The sequence below is a fragment of the Chelonoidis abingdonii genome, chromosome 1 (genome assembly GCF_003597395.2).
Source record: "Chelonoidis abingdonii isolate Lonesome George chromosome 1, CheloAbing_2.0, whole genome shotgun sequence".
NCBI classification, from domain to species: domain Eukaryota; kingdom Metazoa; phylum Chordata; order Testudines; family Testudinidae; genus Chelonoidis; species Chelonoidis abingdonii.
In genome coordinates, this window is record NC_133769.1 from 341,715,749 (window position 1) to 341,739,221 (window position 23,473).

Below are 23,473 nucleotides of genomic sequence, written 5' to 3' on the forward strand. Positions count from 1 at the left end.
AGGGATTAATGGTTTAGGTGCTTAGTTTTCCTGTTTTTCAGATTTTTAGCACTGTGGGAAATTTTTTAGGAATAAAAATGGTTTTTCTAGAATTATTTAAAAAACTAGTCCCTTCAAAGTCCCTTTAGTCCTAGAGGTGTTCTATCACTGAGTTTGAGGGATCTTTAAAGTCCATTAGTCCCCTCTATGAACAATTTTCAATATAGCCCAAATGGTAAGTTTTTATAAAATGCCCTTCTCAGATTTTTAGCTGCAGTGCATTTTTATCAGTTTAAATTTAAAACCAGAAAACCTACATACTGTATTCTGAAACTGCCTCCTTACCCATAGATATAGCCCTGCTAGTACAAAAATATGGACAGTTTTTTTCTAGGTTAAAATGTTTATAAAAGGATTTAGACACTAATTAATCATTTTTTCTTTCAACCAGTCCAGCCCACTAAATACAAATAAACATGTTTGAAGGGCAACATTTCCCAAGACCTCTCACAATCCTTATACAGTGTAAACGTTAATACATTAGTTGTGTCATATGCAGGTACTAAGCAGTAATTGCTTTCAGGGTCAAAACACTGTATTAAGTGCAGTATATAAATCTTCTATTCTATGAATAAAATGTGTTTTGTTAAATCCAGGCATGAAAGGACTAATGGGCTGGCTGCTATTTGTGCTGTACACATTCCCAAATACTTGACTCAGGACTTCATAGTGACCAAGCCTTTCCACAGAAATTTGAAACCCGTTGAAGCTTTTGCATTTCTTCAAGTAAAAGATGATCCAGTTTAGTCCAACTTCATTGATTTGTCTAAATATCATTTTTTTCACTGGGGGTGAGACTGTGCTAGGCAATGTCAGACCCTGTTCTACTAAGGTAAGGTTTTCAATTACATTGATTTCGTAAGATAATTAATTCAACTGAATAGAGGTTCTGAACAGTGAGTGATGCTTTTAAAATGTAAATTGTTTTACCTAGATGGATTATGATGTATAGAAAAGTTTCCTCTGAGAAAGAAAAAAACTCTGTTAAAATTGCAGCAAGAAAATTAGTTCATTAACAGTGGAACGCAGAAGCTTTCTTCTTAACAAGTGTTATTTGAGTTTTGAATCTTTTAATTTATATGTTCCAGAGTAACTCCATTTCTTCGGTAGAATTACACAGATATTTATAGCCATATAACTGAGATCAGAATCTGACCCTTTGTCTTTTAATCATTGTTTGCTTTTGTTTTTATATAAATACTGGTTAAAAATAATAGATTGACCCTGTGCAATTGAACATGGATGTTGGTTAATACCAATAGCCTGGCTGGTAGCCAGGATGAAACCCAGCTCGAAACTCTGTTTCAAGTGGTCTGGTTTTAACTGTTACATAAAATTTCTTGCTTTGGTTTGTGATTATTTTCAACTGAGAGGGGAGTCTGCAGTCCAAGAAAGATACAAATTTATCTGCAGAGGAGACACAAGATACTCCTAGTAATTCAAGAGATTTTCTAAAACCTGTCCGTTCACAATCTTTTGTAATTTTTGCTTTCACTTTTAAAAATGAAAAACAGGTGCCAATGAAAAACTTATTCAGTATTATGCCACTGTTGTCCTAGTGCCGAGGGAGGAATCTGGAGCAGGAGGGGAGGACCAAAAATGCTTTAGAAATATTCAGGAATAAATTAGGTTTTCCTTTTAAAATCATAATACTATAAGAATCATGCTTCAGTTTGCACAACACAATAGACAATCACTATGAAGTGTTGAAACAAAACAATGACATTTTAAAAACATCAGTCTTTAGTGGGCAAAAAAGGAATCTGGAGAAAATGTTTGGAAAGTCAATTGCATTTTTTTCTTTCAGCAAGGGAGAAACTAGTTTTGAGTTTTTACCCATATTGTTACAAGTAACACCCATGGTTACCACAGCCCAAAGGGATCAGAGAAAACATTTTCAATTTGTTTACTTTGACAGAACTTTGTGAATAATAAGTTTCCCCTGTTGATGGTGTGGGTTTCACACAGCAACAGGGGAGTGAAAAACATTTTAAAAGTGTGAACATGTTATTGTATAACCACAAAAACCTATGGGGGCAGTGCCTTGAAACTGGTTTTGACCCCCTTTGTTTAGAATTGGCTAGATTTCAAGTTGATAGTGTCCATTTAAACTTTCTGCTCGAGGGAAATTAAAGATATTTTGCCGATGTGGTATTTGATTGTAAATATGAGCTGTCTATGTGGTTAGAGTTTATTGACTTCTGAGCTGGGTAGAGTTATGCATATATCTATATGTCAGTATTTGCCAGGTTAGGGTCTACCTGATGAATTTGTACTATGTACTAGGCAGAGTGACACTACAATTGTGAGTAAAAAGGGATAAACCTGAAGACCTGCTTCTTCACCACAACATAAATAATTTTGTTTAGTTGTGAGGCTTGACTGCGAACAAGGACTATTGGATGTGATACTTGCTATATTGTGAGCAGTCCCATTCACTCTAATGGGATTGCTCATGGCAGCAAGCTCTAAGCCTAGCAGTGAGTATTTGCAAGTTCAGGCCTTAGGTTTACAATGCCAGGAGGTGGAAGTAGCTCACCAGCCAGTTCTTAGGAGTCTTTTAAGATTGTTTTTAAATGGCTAACTTACTTCTGGATCAATCTTCTGTGGGGGCTTCTGAGCAGGAAACACTCAACAGTACCTGGGCTCAAACCTCTGTGGTCTTTTCTTTGAGTTACTAGCTGGCAATTATTGTCTTTAATTTTTTAAGACAAGGATAAAAAGGCAAATTCAAAACATAATCTGTCTTCCATTATTTGGTATAACAGGGTACACTCAAGGGCAGTGCTGTGGAAACACCACCCAAAACTGCAGAGAAAAATACACCAACAGCTATTTCGAAACAAAAGGAACAATGCCTTGTGCCATGTGATATTCAAGCTAAAATGTTACGAGGAGAAAAACATTACATGTGCAGTATGTATTCATTAAGAAAAGCCTTTGGGTCAGCAACAAACTCACCTATGCTCTATGTACCTATAGCAACCTATATTTACTTTGATTCTTCCCAGGCACATGGGCCAGCACTACACCTAGCTACTCAGTTTGAGCACCATGCAGAAGATTTACTGATGGGCATAAAAGGGCTGAGACAGTGGTTATCCTTTGTGCAGATACCCAGGTGGAAGAGGACTCCTTGTGCTCTCTCCCCTGCCTTGTCAAACCCCTCAAAGCCTGCTGCAATCTGCCATAGAATATTCTAACAAGTTGCTTATCTTTTCTGTGTCTCTTTTAACATGCATTATTAATCTTCTGTCTGTCTTACATTTAGGTCTATTGACATGTGAGCAAAGCCCAGAAGCATGAGTGTTGGTAGATGAGCAAAAGATTTGAAGCTGCGGTGACAGAAAACCTTAGATATCTTTCTGTCTTTTATTTGCATTTGTATTTCTAAGGTATCATTCACATTGGTACCTACGTATGCTGTAAGAGGCTGAGATTCATCCTTGTGCAGAGAGCCTTTCTGAGGGGACAGATCTGCAGAATCAGCACAGCTCCACTGAAGTCAATTGGGCTATGCCAATTCATGTCTCCTAAGGGCCTAGTCCAGAGTCTATGCACCACTTAGGTCTCACTTAAGTCCTCTAAAATAAGACATCTTTGGTGTTCACTTAAACTTCATAAAATAAGCATGAAGTTTGTGCAGCTTAAAATGGTTCTACAGTTTTAATATGATAGTGGGTGACAATATCTCTTTTTTAGGAAATTTGCAGAACTCTCTTGTTGAATATACAAGAAGTACAAAAAAACTGGTAAGAAATATGATGGATGACCAGCAATCTTCTTTGGATTATCTTTCTAATCAGGTATTAATTTTTATTTATAATATTAAATTTATTTTCACTTAGGACACACATTAATAGTTATTGTGTTACTGTGGTAAATCTAAATATTTATGGCATGTAAAATACTGCCATTCTTCTTTGATAGTATCTAAGCCCAAGTCCCATTGAAGTCCTTTGAAAATTTTCTCTTGACTTAAGTGGCAGTTGGATTAAGCCCTAAATGATTGCTCAAATACAAGGCAGTGGAAAATCAGGCACTCAGCATGGCCTATGGATATGTAAAGTGTGCATCACCATGCATCATAGAAATTAACTACAGAACATCTATATAAGGGAAGAAGCAAGTCATAAGACTTCAAATCTCAGTGCTCCAGTCTAAGTGTATTTAAACTCTTGTTTACTTCTGAATTTACAGGTGAATGAACTTATGAACAGGGTCCTTCTTTTGAATGCAGAAGTTTTGAGAAAACATTTGGATCCACTTCCTTACAAAGCAGTTCAGTCTCATGGTAAGTATTTTTCTTATCTAACCTTTATATCTTTTCTCTTTATCTTTATAAGTGTCCTGATAAGGAAATGAGAAAAGCAAAGTCAAAAAGATATGAGATTTACAGGGCTGGTGCAATCCATTAGTTGACCTAGGCGGTCTCTTAGGGCGCTAACATTTGAGGGGCAGCAGCCGCCCTGATCGTCGTCGGTATTTCTGGGGTGGGACCTTCTGCCACCTCTGTCGGGGGTGCCATTTTGTGGGGGGGATCTTCCGCCGCCTAGGGCGCCAAAAAACTGGCAACGCTCCTGGGGATTTATAATAGCTACTCGAAGTGATTTGTACTGCATAAGCTTTGGAAAACTTATGAACTGTTTTAAAATCTTAATTTTGCAAAAGTACTTTGGATTCTTTTTAAAGAAAACTTATGCCAGATGGATGATATTTGTGGAAAATATCAGATTTGCTGTCACACAGGTGCTGAGTCCCTTCTGAATTGGGGATGCAGGGTTGTTCAGCACCTTGCAAAATCCTGCTTCCTTATTCACACTGGGAGAATTTCATGCCTGTGCATCTGATAAAACACAAGACCTGTGTTACACTTAAGCCCTCCTTGTTCTAATGCTTCCAAGGAGAGGAATTTCACCTCTAAGCAGTCCCATTGGGCTCTATGAGGCCGCTCACTTGAGTAAGTCAAGCAGGATTTGTCCTAATACTTTTAAGCAAAATATTTTTGATATATGGTATGATTTAAAGGATTTTTAAACTGTAAATCTAAATCTTTACAAGAGGGAGTCAGCAATTGCTTTATATAAAGGGATTTATCTTGCAGCCATTACTCAGGCAAAGCTTCCATTGACTCAATATGATCTTTGCCTGAGTAAGGTTTGCAGGATCAGATCCATGGTGTGTAATCTTCTATGCAGTGCTAGTTATGGTTAGAAAGATCAACTGCACCTAATGCTTTTTTTGTGTGTGGAAAGTTCCTTTTTCTCTATTCTCTGCCTATTTCTGACCTTACCACATTCCAGAGAATTCACATTTTCAAAATAAATCTCTGATTAAAGATAATTTTATAATTTACTTGACAATAAAATTTAATTTGAGATCATTCATACATTTACATCTAAGTGCTTTCCTTTTGTTGCAATCTGTATTTGTTATTGCAATGTTTAACCTACATTATATTAAATAATTTTGTTCTCTAGGACTGGATTGCACTGATATTAAAGACACTATAGGTTCAGTTGCAAAAACTCCCAGCGGTCTGTACATAATCCATCCAGAAGGATCAAATTACCCTTATGAGGTAATAAAATTATCTCACATAGTGGACAGACTTTACTTGAAAATATGTTTAATAATTTTAAAGTATTTTCCTTGGATATTTCTCATTGTGTGAATAAGAATTTATATTAAGAGCCATCTAAGTGGCTCTGCCATAATTACAATTTTGAAATCTTTCCCAGTTCTTGCAAAGAAATATAATCTCAGATACAGAGCCATATTCTCTCTTTTCAGATACAGTGAAACCACCTGGAAGAAAACTTACTATCTCAGGTACTTTATATGGCCCCATCAGGAAAATAGCCAAGTGCTTTATAACATCCCTTGTATGCAATGTTGTTGTAGCTGTGCCAGTCCCAGGATATTAGAGAGACAAGGTGGATGAGGTAATATCTTTTAATGAACCAACTTCTGTTGGTGAGAGAGAGACAAGCTTTTGAGTTGATACAGCACTCTCTTACCAACAGATGTTGGTCCAATAAAAGTTATTTCCTCACCCACTTTGTCACCCCCATAATGCACCTTTCGGTGGGGGAAGTGCAATTCTCCCTATTTTACGGGGGGGGAACTGAGGCACAGAAATGCTAAGTGACTTGCCTAAGGTTTCTCAGAAATCTATGGTGGAGCAGAACCTGATCTTGAACATTCTAGGCTAGTGCCACTAACCAATGAATCATCCTTCTCTATAAAAACTCCACTTCATTCAGTGAGTGGAAAAGCCCTTGCTTTTTTGCTCTCCTCTCATGAATGTGAATAAAAGGGCCATGGAAGGGTCATGGAGCATGACTAGACAATGGCACACACCTGCACAAAGACTAAGGAACTGAAAGAAATTCTGTCTCCACACCCAGAAATGTCTGGGTATTTTCTTGTAATCCTTATTCCCTCTATTAGTTTCTCAAAACTGACAGAGATACTGTTTTGCAACATGGACACTGGGTTCCTCACTGTGGCTGCATAATCTTTGCTTATCTAAGGGCAGGGTACAGGAGTAGAGAAAGAGTTAATGCTGCATTAAGCTATGTGGCCTTCTGCTAGAAAATATAGGGCTTCTTTCCTTGGGAGCATATAGGCTGCGATTTCTTAGCTGTACTGTCCTTCCCCCTCAGCAATTTGAATTTTAAAACCCTCATCAGTACCTTGAAGCCTATGTATAGTTGGATATGCCACGCAAACAGCTGTCCCTTCCACCCAATTCACATGTTTCCACACTTTGCTCTCCTCCGTGTCAGCGGGGGAGGTAGTGGGTGAGAAGGATAATGATCTTAGTTCTGATTCTGACCTCAAAGTCTGGGTAAAATTGGAACTATTCATGCCTTCTCCAAAATCAGGTGTTTACTGTAGGAGATCTAACTATTACCTCTCAGTGAGAAAAGAGATTGCTCAGTCCATTTTCTGTAACTTTTGGCTTCAAGTGGTTAAATTATGACCTGTTTCAGAGCACAGTGCAAACACTTCTGAAATGAAAAAGTTCTTTTCACTTCAAAAGCATTTTTGACATTTTTCTACATTTTGCGCTTACTGCCAATATCTGAAGACGTGGGAGACATCAAGTTAGTGGGGAGATTCCTTAAAATACTGACAGAGTAGAAGACAAAGGGAAAAATAGTCATAAATTAATTATAACCATAAAGGAACAATAAATAATGAGAACAAAACCTCCACTTACAGAAAGGTATCTCATTTTGTGTCTAATAGATGTCACACAGATCTGAATGCAATCATGCTGACAGGATCTCCCTGAGAATGTCCAAAAGTATGTGTGTGTGTTTAATTAAAGAATGATATTAAAGGGAAAATATTTTAATGTAAAACCACAGACGTGATAAGGCATAAAAAGAGCAAAAGACAAACACACGTGTTTGTAATTGAAGTTTAAAACATAGTAGAACAAAAGTCTCAAGAATTAAGACATAAACATGTAGACAAAATAACTCATAATTCATTTCTAAGGCACTCAGAGTTAAGAGCTGTGGAAGGCTTGTAAAACATAACTAAATGAAAAAATTACAAAAAAGACAGTATGTCCCAGTAAAAAAAACAAACAACCAAAGCCAGCATAAAAGTATTAATTTCAGTAACCAACTGTCCAACAAAGTAAACAAAAAGCCCCTCAAACGAAAAGGAACTAAAATAAAAACAAAATATCTTTAGCCTTGTCACAGTTTTTGGGGTGACTGTACTTCGTTTCCCTCCTGTGGTCTGCTCTAGAAATGCCATTAAGCTCTCAGGCCATCACCTCTCTATGGGTAGAGAATTGTATCCTTCTTTCTTCAGAAGGGGGTTTTTAGGCTGCCCTTGTAGCTCATTGTGATTCTCCCAGCAAGTAGGTCTGACTTGCTCTAGCCCCTGCATTGTTCTTTCTTTCCACAGGTTAGGGCCAGCTCAAAGCATCCAGAAAGTTGACTTACTCAGCTGCCTGAGGATTCAGGAATCCCCAGGTTGTAGAGATTCAGCATAGTGAGCTCTATGCTATCCCCCTCCTGGCTCTGGGCATAAGGGACATTTCCAGAGGAAAGAGGGCCTGGAAAGAGTGCTGAAGTGTTCCTGCAGTCCCTGGTTGCAGGAAAAGCCACTTGGGGACATAAGCAACTGGGTGCAGCAGAGTGCAGCCCCTGGGCTGCTGTAACTTGTGCTGAGGTCCAAACTGGCTCCTATCCAGACTCAGGCTCTGGGAGTGGCAAAGGTGACCAATGTCACAACTCCTCTCCTTTGCTTTGTTGTATGCTGCTGTGGCACAGCTAAGGATCTGGCTCCTAAACTTTCTGCTGCTTTCACTCAGCAGAACATGGAGACAATTTACTAAACTCGCTCCAGGATTCCTTTCTTTACTTATATTATTATCAATTACTGAGCAACAACAGTGTACTCAGTACTTACCCCTGTTGTCATGATTACTCCCACTGACTTACAGCTCTAAGGAGTTCAGCTCCATTAGTGTTAGTAACATTTGGAGCCTAGAGATAAATAGGTCACTGTCTGCAACCGCCATTTTAAGCCCTGTGATGATTAGACCCCCTTTGAACAAGTTTAGGTGACGCGGTGTCTAAAATGGTGCACATTGTTCTGCACAAGGGCTTCTAATGTTGATAACACCTGTGCAGCTGAACTAGCATTAGCTATGGTGGGAAATATTTGAAAAATGTCTTTAGTGTACACAAGCCCTGGCAATGGGTGAGTATGCCAATATTTGAGTCAGGTTATATTGGGGTTCAAAAGGTTTTGAACGTCAGGAGAAAGTGAAGCACATGATGTGATATTCCCTATTGGGGAATGTGATCTCGCATGCATTGACTCTATCTCTAACACACCCTACAGCATAAATTTGATAAGGTACAAATCCAGCAAAGAACTTTAAGCATGCGAGTAGTCCCATTGAATGCCTATGTTAAGCATGTACTTAAGTGCTTGATTGGATCAGGATCTATTTCATGCAGAGTTTTCCATACCACTAGGGTGAATTAGTGTGATTCTGATATGTCTGAAAAGAAGCTCTTTCTTTATTTCCTATACCTGGTGAGTCCTTCACTTAGGAGTCTGTGTTTCCCATGCATAACAAACAATACTGGAAAGGAAAAAAAAATCTGAGATAAGAGGTTGTTTGGAAAACTAAATTAAGAGGATCAGTAGGAAGCAATGGAGGAAAATGCACAAAATGGTGATGAAATATTTGTCACCTTTAATGTCTTTTTTCCAATTTTGTTCTGCTGAAGTAGAAATGTAATACTGAATATTCTTGTACATATATATAATTTTGAACATTATTAATATATACCCACTGCAAATGTTTCCAATTCAAACGGAGACAAATACAAACATAGTATAATGTTTATTGGTGTATGTGTCTGTGTCTACACACATACTTCCCCCAACACATCTGATAATATATTTATTCATACATATACGTAAGGTGGTTCCACTAGTTCAGTAATTCTCCAATCAATTAACAGGCAATATAGAAATATCTTGTAATATTATTGATTCCAGTCATTTATCTTAAAATATTTTTGCTGATACATTTTAAAGGGATGTTATTTTGGAAAATTTCCTGGTTTTTAAAAGTTATTTTCCATGTTGCAGCTGCATCAGTAAGTGGTTCATCAGAGGATATTCACTAGCCATTCACATTTCTGTTTTAGGTTTTGTGTGATATGGATTTTAAAGGAGGTGGATGGACTGTGATTCAGAAAAGAACCGACGGGATAATTGACTTCCAAAGAAACTGGTCAGAATACCTGGATGGATTTGGAGATCTTTCAGGTACTAATTTAATATGTTCAAGAGATAAATATTCTAAACTTTCCAGATTCTAAGCAGGGCCTGCTCTAGCCGTTTCGCCGCCCCAAGCACGGCGGCACGCCGCGGGGGGTGCTCTGCCGCTCGCCGGTCCTGCGGCTCCGGTGAACCTCCCGCAGGCATCCCTGCGGATGCTCCACCGAAGCCATGGGACCAGCGGACCCTCCGCAGGGATGCCTACGAGAGGTCCACCAGAGCCATCTGCCGTCTTTCTGGCAACCAGCAGAGCGCCCCCCGCAGCATTCCACCCCAAGCACGCGCTTGGCGCGCTGGGGCCTGGAGCCGGCCCTGATTCTAACTAAAGTATATTTTCTATTGTAAAAAAGGGCTTTGGACCCAATCATGATGTCCTAATGCTGGCGACACTCCTATGACAGGTCCCCCCGGGGTGCGACCTGGAACTGGAGTACCACTGAATGCTCTGTCTCACCAGCCTGAGTGCCCTCTCACACTGTGCTGCTGGGACAAGCTGCAGACTGTGCTGAGTCCTGCACTCACACGAACTTTTACACAGGCAGGGACCAACGAAGCTGCAGTTACATGAAGGCTTCTTCCCAGCTCCACAGCCTAGGACACCAAAGCTGTATTGTCTTACCCTGTTCAAAAGCCTGATCAGTTTACATTTATTACCCAGTTCTCCCCTCCCTCAATGTGGAGAGGAATGTGTACAAGCCTTTATTAACTGAGCTGAGATTTTCCCCCAAGCACTTCACTCAAACCACACTGTTTTTAGGTAAAATATAAATAGATTTATTAAGTATAGAAAGATAGATTTTAAGTGATTGTAAGTGATAAGTGTACAGATCAAAGAAGATGACCTAGGAAATAAACAAAAACACAATCTAAATTATCTAAACTGGATAGGATTTGAATCAAGCAGTGTCTCACCCTGTTAGATAGTACAAACAGCCCACCAAGTTTCCTTACAGAGGCAGGCTTCCTTCCTTCCTTCCTGGGGCCTCCCTTTCCCAGTTCAGTCTTTGTTCCTGAGGTCTTTTCAGGTGCTGTGTTGTAAGAGGAGTGAAGCCAATTCATGATATCACTTCTCTCTTTTATATATTCTTCCAACTTGCTGGAAAGATCCTTTGCTGTGACATATGTCAAATAGTCTGCCTTGGGTATGTGCTATCTCTGAGAAGTTTGTATTGTATGCCAGTGGCAGATTTAGAGTTAGTGGGGCCCTGTGCGCAGCTTCATTTTCACCCCTCTTCTCCCCAGGACCCAGTCTATATGGTTTTATAAAAATATGCTAATGAGTGAATATAATGTAACTGGAATATGCTTCGTGCAAAAGGTCTCTTGTAAGGTATCATTACAAAGCTTATAATCTACTAAGTGTGATCGTCCTATATGTATAAATGTACCACTCTTGTATCTGAAACTAGAAATATGAAATATAACTCTGAGGGCCTATTGTAATTATGCAAAGTGTGGGCCATTAATGGTGGTTTGGAATTTTGATGACTCCCTTTAACCAGGATAATTGTCTGCAGATGGGTGTGTTTTACCTGTAAGTTTTCCTGTATATGTGTGTGCTGGTAAGTGGGCAATGAAGGCTTGCAGTGACATGTGATCATGTCACCTGATCTGGAATTCATCTTTAATCTGATGTCTTTCCATTGAGAAGGAGGGGGTGGGTACCCAGAGAGGATTCCTACCTTATGCAAAAGATATATAAAGGGGTGGAAAAGAACAAGATGAGGGGAGGAGTCATCATGAAGAATCCCCTAGCTACCACCTGAGCTGGAACAAGAGCTGTACCAAGAGAAAGAATTGTGCCCAGGCCTGGAAGGTGTCCAGTCTGAGGAAAAAACTTACTGAAGCATCTCTGAGGGTGAGATTATCTGTATTCAGTTTGATTAGACATAGATTTGTGCATTTTATTTTATTTTGCTCAGTGACTTACTTTGTTCTGTCTGTTACTACTTGGAACCACTTAAATCCTACTTTCTGTATTTAATAAAATCATTTTTTTCTTATTAATTAACTCAAAGTATGTATTAATACCTGGGGGAGCAAACAGCCATGCATATCTCTCTATCAGTGTTATAGAAGGTGAACAATTTATGAGTTTACCCTGTGTAAGCTTTATATAGGCTAAAACAGATTTATTTGGTTTAGACCCCATTGGGAGTTGGGCATCTGAGTGTTAAAGACAAGAACACTTCTGTGAGCTACTTTCAGGTAAACCTGCAGCTCTGGGGCAGGTAATTCAGACCCTGGGTCTGTGCTGGAGCAGACAGGAGTCTCTGGCTCAGCAAGACAGGGTGCTGGAGTCCCGAGCTGGCAGGGAAAGCAGGGGTAGAAGTAGTCTGGGCACATCAGGTGTCAGCTCCCAGGCGGTTTCTGTGATCCAGCCCATCACAAGTCTCCCTTGGGTATGTACTATCTCTGAGAGATTTGTATTGTATGCCAGTAGCAGATTTACAGTTAGTGGGGCCCTGTGCGCAGCTTCAGTTTTCGCCCCCCCTTCCCTCCAGGACCCAGCCAAGAAAAAGAACATTCTCTCTTATCTCCTCACCCCGTTTTTCATTCTTTTTTCCTTCATCTTCCTCCTATATTATAAGTAATAGGAAGTAAATGAAAATAAGTGAGGTACCTTGATTGTTTTTGTAGTCTAACTTTTTTTCCACAGACCACTTGGAAATTGCCGAGAGTCTCGGCGGACCACTTAATGATCCTTCTAAATGTTGTTTGTACCGTTAGCTAACTATTGTAAAGTGCTTTGGGTAAGAGCGCTTTATAAAAAAAAACTTAATAACCTTTCCTCACTCCATCTGAATGGAGTTCTCGGACCACAGTTTGAGAACTTCTGGTCTATATGAAATCTTGTATTTGCATTATGCTAATTTGAAAAATGGGTAAAAATAAAAAGTATAGATGATGCATGAACGGAAAAATAAAAGTTAACTCCCTCTGAAGAAATTTTCAATTTGAAAAAAAAAATCGGATAGCTTTTTTTCTACACTTCTTCTTTACAAAATTGTCAGTTAAGTCACTGTAAGTAATATTTTGTAAAGACGCACTTGCAATTGTCAATATTGCCAAACTTGTCAAATGTTCCTATCTCATCGTATTTTGCAAATAATTGTTAACTCTTTCAATACAGAAAAAGAATGTTCACTAGAAGAATTTGTGACTGATATTTTTAAAAATATTTTCATAAAGGCTTCTATATTTGGAAAGGTTGTCTGCAAACCATCATGTTCAAGTCTGTACAAATCAACTGGTGATCTCAAAGCACAGACCTCATCATTTTCTATAAAATGAATTAAATGTTTCACTTCATCTTCAAAAAGATTTGTGTCTATGTCCTCTGGGTAGAATTCACTTAATTTCTTACTGTAGTGGCTTTTAGCATTTTCATTCCTACTTCAAAAAACATGCAAAATAAATCAACAATTTTCTTTAGAGATTCACTTCTACTCTCAATTGTACTATTATTGTGTCACAAATAACATTGACATCTCAACAATGGTCTTTTCTTTTCCTTCTAAATTGATTTAATTGTCTCTAGTTTCATCAAAAAATAACTTCCTGGTTTTTTTACGCTTCTCGTCAGACATATCAGAGGAACTTATATTTTCTGTTAATGTTAGTGCTTCTGCTTCCACCGAGCTATAGTCATTTCGAACTTCCATGACAAAACTTTTAACTGAGGCTAACAATTGTGCAGCATTCAGTAAATTTGTATCAAACTTTTGCAGGAATTTTCTGACAGCATTTATTCTTTGAAGTAAACGATTCCACAAAAGAGTGAAAACAACATTATACTTTTCAAACTATATTGCTGAGGATTTTGCTTCAGTTTCTGAATGCGTTTTTTCAGAATTTAATGTGATTATGTCTAATAAGGTTTTCTTTATATCATCATAGCTCATTTTCAAAGCCAAACCAGCATTTGCATGAGCAGACCACCTGGTGTCACAATTTCTTTTGACTGTCAAATGTTTTCCATTTGCCTGCTCCAAGCGTAATTGTATCATACTCCACCAATGCGTGGAAACTGAAAAAAAGGCATACATATTTTGAACAAAGTCAAAAAAATGTGAAGCTCTCTCACAAGATTTGGCTGCAGCGTTGCAGATTAAATTTAACAAATGGCTGGAAAATAGTATGAATAAAGCACAGGGGCTTGCATTGTTCAGTCTTGCTTGTAGACCTGAATATTTTCCTGCCATATTTGTGGCACAACAGTTTTTGATGTCCAAACCTAAATTTGCAATGATTTCCAAAACCGTTGTCTCTAGACATTCAGAAGTGTGGGATTTTAGCAGGACAAAACAAAGAAATTGCTCTACAATTTCACCATTGGCGGTCACATATCTTAAAATTAATGTTAATTGGGCTACATGACTCACATCTGGTGTTGAATCGACTATTATGGAATAGTATTTGGCATCCTTTACTTTATCAGTGAATTGGTTTCTGAGCCGCTCTTCTATTGTAGTGATGAATTCATTGTAGGTTTGATGTGTTAAAAAGTTGGATTTCCCTAAGCCACAAAACTGATAATTTTTGTAATGTTCTTTGAGAAAATCATCAAATTCACTAAGATATTCAAGGCAGGTTAAAAAATTACCTTTTCGATTTGACAATGATGACTCATCATGTCCTCTTAGAGATAGTCCCAAAGAAGACAGCAGAGTGATCATGGCAACAACACGTCTCAGCACTTTCCTCCAATAAGAAAACTCCTTTTCATACTCTACCGATAACAAAGAATCAATTCTTCCAGATAATTTACACCTTTGAACGAATTTACATACAGCATTAATATGAGCTTTGGGAGTTTCATGATCAGCAATATGTCTTACAATGTTTCTCCAAGTAGAGTGCCCATTGATGAATGTTTGCTTTCCTTTACTATGGTCAGGGAATAATCTGCAAACATAATGGTAGACTGCCTTAACGGTTTCAAAAAAAAAAAAATCAACCAATTTCTCAGTTCTGTCATCCCATTTTTCTTCATCCTCAGAAAATGGGACTCATGAAGACCTCTAATTGCTTTCGACCTCCAACCTTATACTCTTTTCTCAAATTTTCTATATTATCTACATTTTTCAGTTTATTTTCTAAGAAATATTCTATCAGTGAAACAGATTTTGGCCATAATGCAATGTCTTCAGGGTAGGTTTCTTCCCTTACTTTGACAAAATTACCAATATATTGTAGTTCCATTGTCACTTCAGAGTCCACTTGTTCAACTTTTGCAGTCATCGTGGTATCCCCACAACTTGGCAAGTGATCATATAGTTCAGATGTTTCCTCACCCATACTTTTTGATGAATGTCCACTATTCAATACTTGAAGCTTTTTAAAATAAGATGATGAACTGTCACTTAGCTTAGTCTTCTTGCATTGCCTTCATTTTTTTGCGTTTTAGAGTGCCAGACTCATAGTGTCACTTCATTATTTCTAAAAAAACTGACCACAGTTTTAGGCCGATTAAAAATGTCTGAAAGAGCCAGGGCTTAGCCATGAGTGGGCCTGGGTGGGCCTTGGACCACCCAATTAGGTTTAATGCCAGTGGCACTGGAACATTTTTAATAGTGGGGGTGCTGAAAGCCAGACCTCTGTCCACCCCAGGCGTGGGTCCAGACCTGGGCACGGGCTGTGGGGTGGCAGTAGAGCCCGCAGAGCCCTGGGTGTGGGGTGGCAGCTGGGACCCTGGGTGCCCTGGAGGCATGAGTGGAGCCACCATGGGACTGGAGAAGGAGACACCAAGATCTTCATGGCCAAGGACAGCTTCAGGCACATGGCGGCCCCGCGCTGGCTGGTCCAGAGAAGCAGGAAGAGATGCACTTAGGCTGAAGACCCATCTGAAGATGAGGAGGGGGGATATGGCTCCATGAGCGGCCACCTCGCTGCCTCCGCACACTGATCTCTACTCGCCTCCTCCGGCTGCTGTGTCCTTGCAAAGCAGACAGCTGTGATCCCCCTTAGCTGTGACAGCTGTGCTGCAGCCCCAGTGGCTGGGCTTGGGTCCTACCTCTCTCCCCAGGAGCCCAGGTGGTTCTGGGCTCCTAACGATATGTTTTAACACAAGTGGCATGGGGCGGCAGCCGGGACCCCGGGTGTGGGGTGGCAGCAGAGCCCTGCATGAAATGTGGGGGTGCTACAGCATCGCCCACATCCCTTGTTCCCGCACCTATGTTTTGGGGCCCCCTGTCATTGGGGGCCCCGTGCCACAGCATGGTATGTTTCGGGGTAAATCCGCTCCTGTTTTACACAGGTCCTGAGGTAATCCTTGTGAGTGTTTGTATTCTCCTCAATAAGACAGCCGTGTTGTTTGGCCTTTTTATTGTTGTACCTGAAAGGCTGCTTGTGGGTGTTCCCAACCTCACAACTTAACAGGATATTAATGTTCAACAGATTAAGACTTTTAAAATGATACCTCACAAGGCATACTTTGTATAAAACATATCACAATTATGTATTAATATGGTGAATTTGGGGTGCAGAGTGTCTCTTTGGGCACACTCTGTCACAACTCCCACTGAATTCCATGGGATTTTTAGCTGCACAAGGGCTGGAGGATCAAGTGTATTTTCCCCCCATTCATTTCATACTTAAAAAGGCTCTACTCTTTTTGCTTGTACTCCAGTTTTTTTCTTCTGAAGCAGAGCCCAGGTCCTGTAAAATTTCATTCAATAGCTGCAAGTTTCTGAAAGTTGTGAGCAAATGAAAAGATCAGAAAATGAAAAGTTCTGTGTAAGGACAGCGCCTCCTTCAGAGGAGTACCAGGGCTTGTTCAAGGAAGGAAAGCTTGCAATTTTTCAGCTTCATAAACAACCACAACCCATGCTGGGCAAGCTTTCTTGATCTGAGGCTCATAAATGCATCACACCTCAAACATGTTCTTATCAAGAGGGTTTGAGATTTGATGTGGCTTTAATTAGCAACGTTACTGTTAAGATTGACACTGGATTATGTGTGGCCAAGCAGACAATCCACCCAATTTTTTGTACACCTGCAGTATATACTGCAATTTAGTTCTCGTTTCTGTATATATGTCACTGAGGTCATATCTACACTACTGGCTAAATTGGCACTGCTGCGATCGATGCAGCAGTGTCAATTTAGCGGGTCTGGTGAAGACACACTAAGTTGATGTGAGAGCACTCTCCTGTTGATGTCGGCTTCTGCCTCTCGGGGAGGTAGAGTACAATGTCGATGGGAGAGTGTCTGAACTTGCGTAAATTAGATCAACTCACAGCGTTAATGTAGACCAGCCCTTAGTAAGGACATGTGTACAGGAGAATCCAGTTCATAGATTTTCACAATGAACTAGAGAACCTTCTCTTCCTTCCTAAGCCTTTTAAGTAAGCATGTTCCTTTCAACCAGCACAATATTCATTACTTTTGGTTTAGGAAGGGAAATAGAGTAGGGAAAATGGAAAAGATAATTTTGCTTCTATAGATATTTTTTACAAAGTTCATGTGATTTATATTATATTTTTTTCACAGGGGACTTTTGGCTTGGACTGAGGAAAGTTTTTCATATAGTAAATCAGAAAAGAACAAACTTTATGCTTTATGTGAGTTTGGAATCTGAAGAAGACACATATGCCTATGCATCTTATGACAACTTTTGGCTAGAGGATGAAATGTGTTCCTTTAAAATCCATTTAGGGCATTATTCAGGAACCGCTGGTAAGACCACGCTCTTAAATATTAAAATAAGTCTGTTTAAAAAAGGTGGAGATGATGAAATATTTAGTTAGGATAATATGAAAAATGTCCATTTCTAATTTGTATTTTTCTATAACATAAATTATTTCTGTGCATGATGAATTTTAAAGTTGTGGAAGTGAGTGACTATTAATGCTATGGTGATTGGTTGGATTAAGGTTTATTTTTTGTTTAGGCATAATCCCCCCCATCCCACCCCAAGAAGGAATTTGAGTAAATTCAAGTTAAGTGTGAGATATATTAAGCAATAAGGGTCTGATTCTTTAGCTGCTCGGGGCCTGATCTAAAGCCTACTAAAGTCAATAAGAGTCTTTCAGATGTTAGTAACGTTGTTTAATGGACTACTGGAAGATGCTTCGATGCCATGCTGATGAGGGTGAAAACAGAAACTGAACAGAATAAATGAAGCCCAGAGTGTTCAGAACTTCCATTGATATCACTGGCAGTTCTGTAAATGTAGTGGATCAAATCACAGTTTAAGTACTTGTATCGAAGAAGAGTTTAGGCCATTCCAAATGGGTAAAGGTATTTCAATTTTTTATTATTGAGCCTACAGTACACTTCATCTCATTTCAGCCCTTTTTTTTTCCTATCACGTTTATTAAAATGTATCAGTATTTTTCCAAAACTATACTAATGGTTGCTCACTTCTCTTCACACGTTGTCTCTCTTGGTAGCACGCAGTAGACAGTCCTTTGTCTTATTTAACCTGATGTACTTCTTTGTGGGAAGTAGTATTTCCTGGTTAAAGTACAGGACTGGTAGTCAAGAACTCCTGTGTTATAATGAACATAGTTTACAGACTGCCTCTCTCTCAGGGGCCTGAGCCACTCACAATGGACCAGATTTCAAAAGTGACCTCATATTTTAGATTCCAACTTGAAACAGCTCATCTGGAGCTGTGGTTGCTCAGCACCTCTGAAAACCACGCCTTAGGTGTCTAAAAATGGGCAATCAAAATTAGAGGCCACCATTGAAAATCTGAATCACAACCTCTCTTTTTTTTGTTTCCCCATCTTTTGTTTCTATTTTTGGGGACAGAAAGCTCTAGATTACATGCATGCTAAGTACTTATTGTTAGAAAGCCACATTAAAGCCATGATCTGTTCTGACTCTTTTCAAATTCTCCTGCACTTCTCAGTATTCCTCCTGGTTTCAGTAATAACTATTCCTTTCTCTCCCTCTCTCTCCAGCACATAATTCTACCTCTCCACCTCTCTCACACACACAGTTGTGATGTCATGCCACAACGCATCACCCTGGATGTTTGAAGAAATGCAGCTTTCCAACAAAAGAGGATAAAAAAATGCAATTTATGCATTAATTAGAGGGCTTTGGTTTTGTACAAAAAATAATTGTCTTAACATTTATGGCAGTTTTTTCCTGGTCTGTTTCACTCAGGTGATGCATTTCGAGGATACAGAAAGGAAGATAACCAGAATGCAATGCCCTTCAGCACTTTTGATGTAGATAATGATGGATGCAACCCGGTATGCTCTATCCAAGAGCAGCCCGTGAAGAGCTGCAGTAATTTCAGCGATAATACTGGCTGGTGGTTCAATCAGTGTGGCCTTGCAAATCTCAATGGTGTTCATCGTTTCACAGGAAAGTTTCTTGCAACAGGGATTCATTGGGATACATGGGCAAAGAATAATAAGCCAATCAGAATTAAATCAGTTTCAATGAAAATTAGAAGAACCTATAATCTGTATTTCAAATAGTAGCCTATTAACATAGAATTATATCTCTTCTAGCAATTATACTGGTTGATATATTAGCATAATCTTAAAGCCTCTCACTTGTAGTTAAATAATCCAGTCTTACGAATTATGTTAACTATTTACATACAGTACTACTTTGTTAACTGCACTTTTCAGCACCACTTAATCAATTTTATTTCCTTTATGAAATTATGCCTGATGATATTATACTACCATATGTCAGTATAGCTCATGGGTTAGCAACCTCACCTCTGAATGAGAAGGTCCTATGTGTAATATATATCATATGAGCACAAGGCTTTTCACATTCATTAATCTCTATTCAGCTACCTCTTATGAAATTCTCAGAACTGGTGGCAGCATTTTAACACACACATCTTTGCATTTTACATTTTTTTCAAATAATAAAGTGACAGTAATGCTGACTTTTGAAATTAGTTTCTCTGCATATCTGAGTTGCCAAGAAACAATCAGAAAAAAAATCTATCATCAGTAAAATGCAGCAAAACACATGTATGTCATTAAGATAATTTAGAAAAATACATTTCCTTTATCTGGCATAAACTTCCAGACTCCTGCAATCCTTACTTAAGCAAGACACTCACGGATTTCAATAGAAATCCCATTAGAGTAGGGCCAGCATGGTCAAGGATACTTTCAGATCTGATTTATAAACTAGTTAGCCATGCACTTCCATGCCCCAAAACTATAGCTCTATTTTGCACTCAAAAATGCATGGCTGATTTCTTTAACAAGTGAATCCTTAATATGTAAAACAGATGTAGGGCTTTCTAATGGCCTAAATTATGAATTCACTAAAAATGAATGCATGCACAACATGCCTGATCACCAACAGAACTTGTAGAAATTTCAAAATGTCTTTGAAATTGTAATTTTTGGAACTATGGACCTGATCTTGCATCTCTCACTCTACAGAAGTGCCTATTATATTAAGTAATTTGGATTGTTTGTATTTTTTTCTGTCAGTAAAAATGCAGGGCTATCAATAAAAATATGAATATTGTCAGAGAAATTGTTGTTTCAGAGTCTGGCATCCTTGTTGCACAAAGTATTTGTCCCTGTTTCGTCCGTCTTTTGCTTCAGTTTTAATCAGAAGTAACTATTGTAAGCAATGTTGTAAACCTAAAAAGGGTGTCTATGGGCCACATTTTCCACAACCTTGCACCCTGGTTATCATTTACATCTGTAAAAAGTGAGTGTGAAACATGATCAGTTCAGAAAGGTCATGTTTTATACCTTCTTTCCGCAGATGTAGATAACTACACAAAGGACAAGGCAGTGAGAAATCAGGCCCTGTAGGTGTAGAGCGCCACATCTAAATGCCAGTCATCTTCAATACATTTTTAATCCAAACCTTACAGTGGATTCTGATCTCAATTACACTAGTCACCTGTCCCACTATATAAACACAGAACTGAAAGACAAGTGACAACAGGTGTAGACAGACAGATGGAGGAACGTAAGAATCAATGAGACAATACTGGTCAGCACACCAGCTGTCTAACTGGTGTCAAGTTTTTTGTAGACAACATGGCAAAAGACAGGTTCGAGGAATGATTTGAAGTGGGGCAATGAGTTGACTTTGCAAATATTTACAGGGAGCTCCTCCCAAGTGCAAGTGGCTTGCAAGGTGCTTGTTTGAAACTGTAACAAGTGGGTGATGAAGGCTGGCATCTTTGGGCAGGGTGGAGGTGGGTGTTAACTTTCATAGATGAATAGAATTTAAGGCCAGAAGTGACCATTGGATCATCTAGTCTGACTGTGTGACCCAAGCCACTACATTTCATCCAGTTACTCCAATATTGAACCCAATAGCTTATGTTTGATTAAAGCATAATTTGTGTTTTTGCTAAAGCGTCTTCCAGAAAGGCATCCAGTCTTGATCTGAAGACCTCAAGAGATGGAGAATCCACCAGTTCCCTTGGTAATTTGTTTTGATGGTTAACCAGCCTCATTTTAAAAATATTCTGCCTTATTTCTAATTTGAATTTTTCTGGCTTCAGCTTCTAGTCACTGGTTCTTGTTATACCTTTCTCCACTAGACTAAAGAGCCTCTTAGTAACCAATATTTTCTCCCAAAGACGGTACTTATACCCTGTAATCAAGTCACTGCTCAATCTTTTTTTTTTTTTTTGATGGACTAAACAGATTGAGCTCTTTAAGGCTGTCATGGTAAAGCATTTTCTCCAGCCCTTAAATCACTTTTGTAGCTCTTTTCTGTACCTTCTCCAATTTTTCAACATCCCTTTTAAAATGTGGACACCAGAACTATATGTGCTATTCCAGTATCGGTCTCAGCAATCACCTCTTTATTTCTGCTTGCTACTCCCCTTCTTATACATCCAAGGATCCCATTATCCATTTTTTGCCACAGCCACAAGCTCAAGTTTTGTCACTCGTTCACTGTGACCCTAAAATCTTTTTAAGACTTCTTGCTTTCCTCATCCTCTAGGTACGGACTGTATTCCTTATTTCTAAATACATTTACATTTGACTATGTTTGTGACGGGATGCTACCTGATGTGCTGAGATACCACTGAGTCTATCTGTTCTGGCAGCATGGGTCCCCTTTAACCTGTCTTGCTGAGCCAGGCTATTAAAACCTCCTCTAACACACACACTGGCAGAGCCACACCCAGTTCCAGATCAGCTCTGGGAAGACTCATCTTAAGGTACTTGCTTCAGTACTCAGGTGTCCACCTCCCTTGGAGTGCAGACCCAAAGGTATAGTATGAAATCTGCTTCCTCCCTCAATGCGGAGGAAGGTACAGGGCCGCCCAGAGGATTCTCGGTGCCTGGGGTCTTCAGCGGCGGGGGGCCCCCATTTCAGCAGTAATTTGGCGGCGGAGGGTCCTTCCACTCCAGGACCCACCGCCAAAGTGCCCCGAGGACCCGCAGCGGGAGCCCCTCGCCGCTGAAGTGCAGCCGGGTCTTCGGTGGTAATTCGGCGGTGGGGGGTTCCAGCCGCTGATCCTCGGGGCACTTCGGCGGCAGGTCCCGGAACGGAAGGACCCCCCACTGCTGATATACCACTGAAGATCCGGCTGCACTTGGGCAGCAGGTCCCGCTTCGGTGGTCAAGACCCCCCGCCGACGAAGACTGGGAGCAGAAGAAGCTCCGGGGGCCCGGACCCCACGAGACTTTTCCGGGGTCCCCAGAGTGAGTGAAGGACCCCGCTCCAGGGGCCCCAAAAGACTCTCGTGGGGGCCCTGCAGGGCCTGCGGCCTGGGGCAAATTGCCCCACTTGCTCCCCCGGGCAGCCCTGGGAAGGTATGCACACCTCCTCCCCCATTAGAAATTACAGAAACTGGGTTATATTATAAACAAAATAAATGTTATTAACTAGAAAAGGCAGATTATAAGTGTTTCAAGGCAAACAGAATGAAGCAGTTTACTAAGCAAATGAAACAAAAGCTGCAGACTGAATTTAACACACTAGATAGGTAAAATACAGATTAACAAAGTCTCACCCTGAGTGATAAACAGGCTGGCAGATTCTTAAGGCATAAATTGCCTTGGCTTTCCCAGGTTTTCAAACACTGGCTAAAGATCTTAGCCTGGGACCATCAGGCCAGGTCTACACTGCAACTTTAAATCGGTTTAATGGTCGATATACCGATTTAACGCTGTATCCGTTCACACGACGTCTTCATTAATATCGAGTTAACCGCCTCCTTAAATCGATTTCGGAACTCCTCCCAAACGAGAGGAGTAGCGTGATGATGGTAACCAAAACGACGATGATACAGGATAACAGTTTCTGCTGTCTACAGTAGTACTGTACCATCTACCACCAAGAAAGGGGGAGAGGAGCGGATTAATAGCAATAACACACCTCAGATTAACTTCATTGGTTATGATAGCCACTGTGCAAAGCTGTAATGCTCTTCAGTGCTGCAGATCTCGCCCTATCAGTAGCATTCAGTACAAAGAGGGTGCATTTAAGTACTCAAGGATGTTTATTTAACTTTCATTTCTCTTGCTGGGGGGAAAGAAACTGAATAGGTCTGTTCCGTGAACACAGAATAAAAGACACCGTTTGTAAGCTACAGACACTGGGCGCTAAGCCAAGAATGCAAATAAGTTTACGAGACTGCTGAGGACTGTGGGATTAGCGGGAGTCCTCACAGCCCCTTTCCCAG

General features: G+C 39.8%; 1 protein-coding gene across 1 annotated transcript; it reads left to right on the forward strand.

Annotated features, from left to right (window-relative positions):
- The first annotated feature begins 637 nt into the window (after positions 1 to 637).
- On the forward strand, positions 638 to 20,332 carry ANGPTL5 (angiopoietin like 5). The gene is made up of 8 exons (XM_032762887.1): positions 638 to 871; positions 2,808 to 2,955; positions 3,742 to 3,845; positions 4,240 to 4,333; positions 5,520 to 5,620; positions 9,738 to 9,858; positions 17,365 to 17,550; positions 18,991 to 20,332. The coding sequence occupies exons 1-8, from the start codon at positions 773 to 775 to the stop codon at positions 19,308 to 19,310; spliced, it is 1,173 nt and encodes a 390-aa protein (XP_032618778.1). The 5' UTR covers positions 638 to 772; the 3' UTR covers positions 19,311 to 20,332.
- Positions 20,333 to 23,473: the final 3,141 nt, after the last annotated feature.

Bases quoted from the DNA above. Each gene is read 5' to 3' on its own strand.
- ANGPTL5 (XM_032762887.1), top strand. From the start codon at position 773: ATGATCCAGTTTAGTCCAACTTCATTGATTTGTCTAAATATCATTTTT. The intron at 3,846-4,239 runs GTATTAATTTTT...CTGAATTTACAG, and splicing joins TGGATTATCTTTCTAATCAG to GTGAATGAACTTATGAACAG. The intron at 4,334-5,519 runs GTAAGTATTTTT...TTTGTTCTCTAG, and splicing joins CAAAGCAGTTCAGTCTCATG to GACTGGATTGCACTGATATT.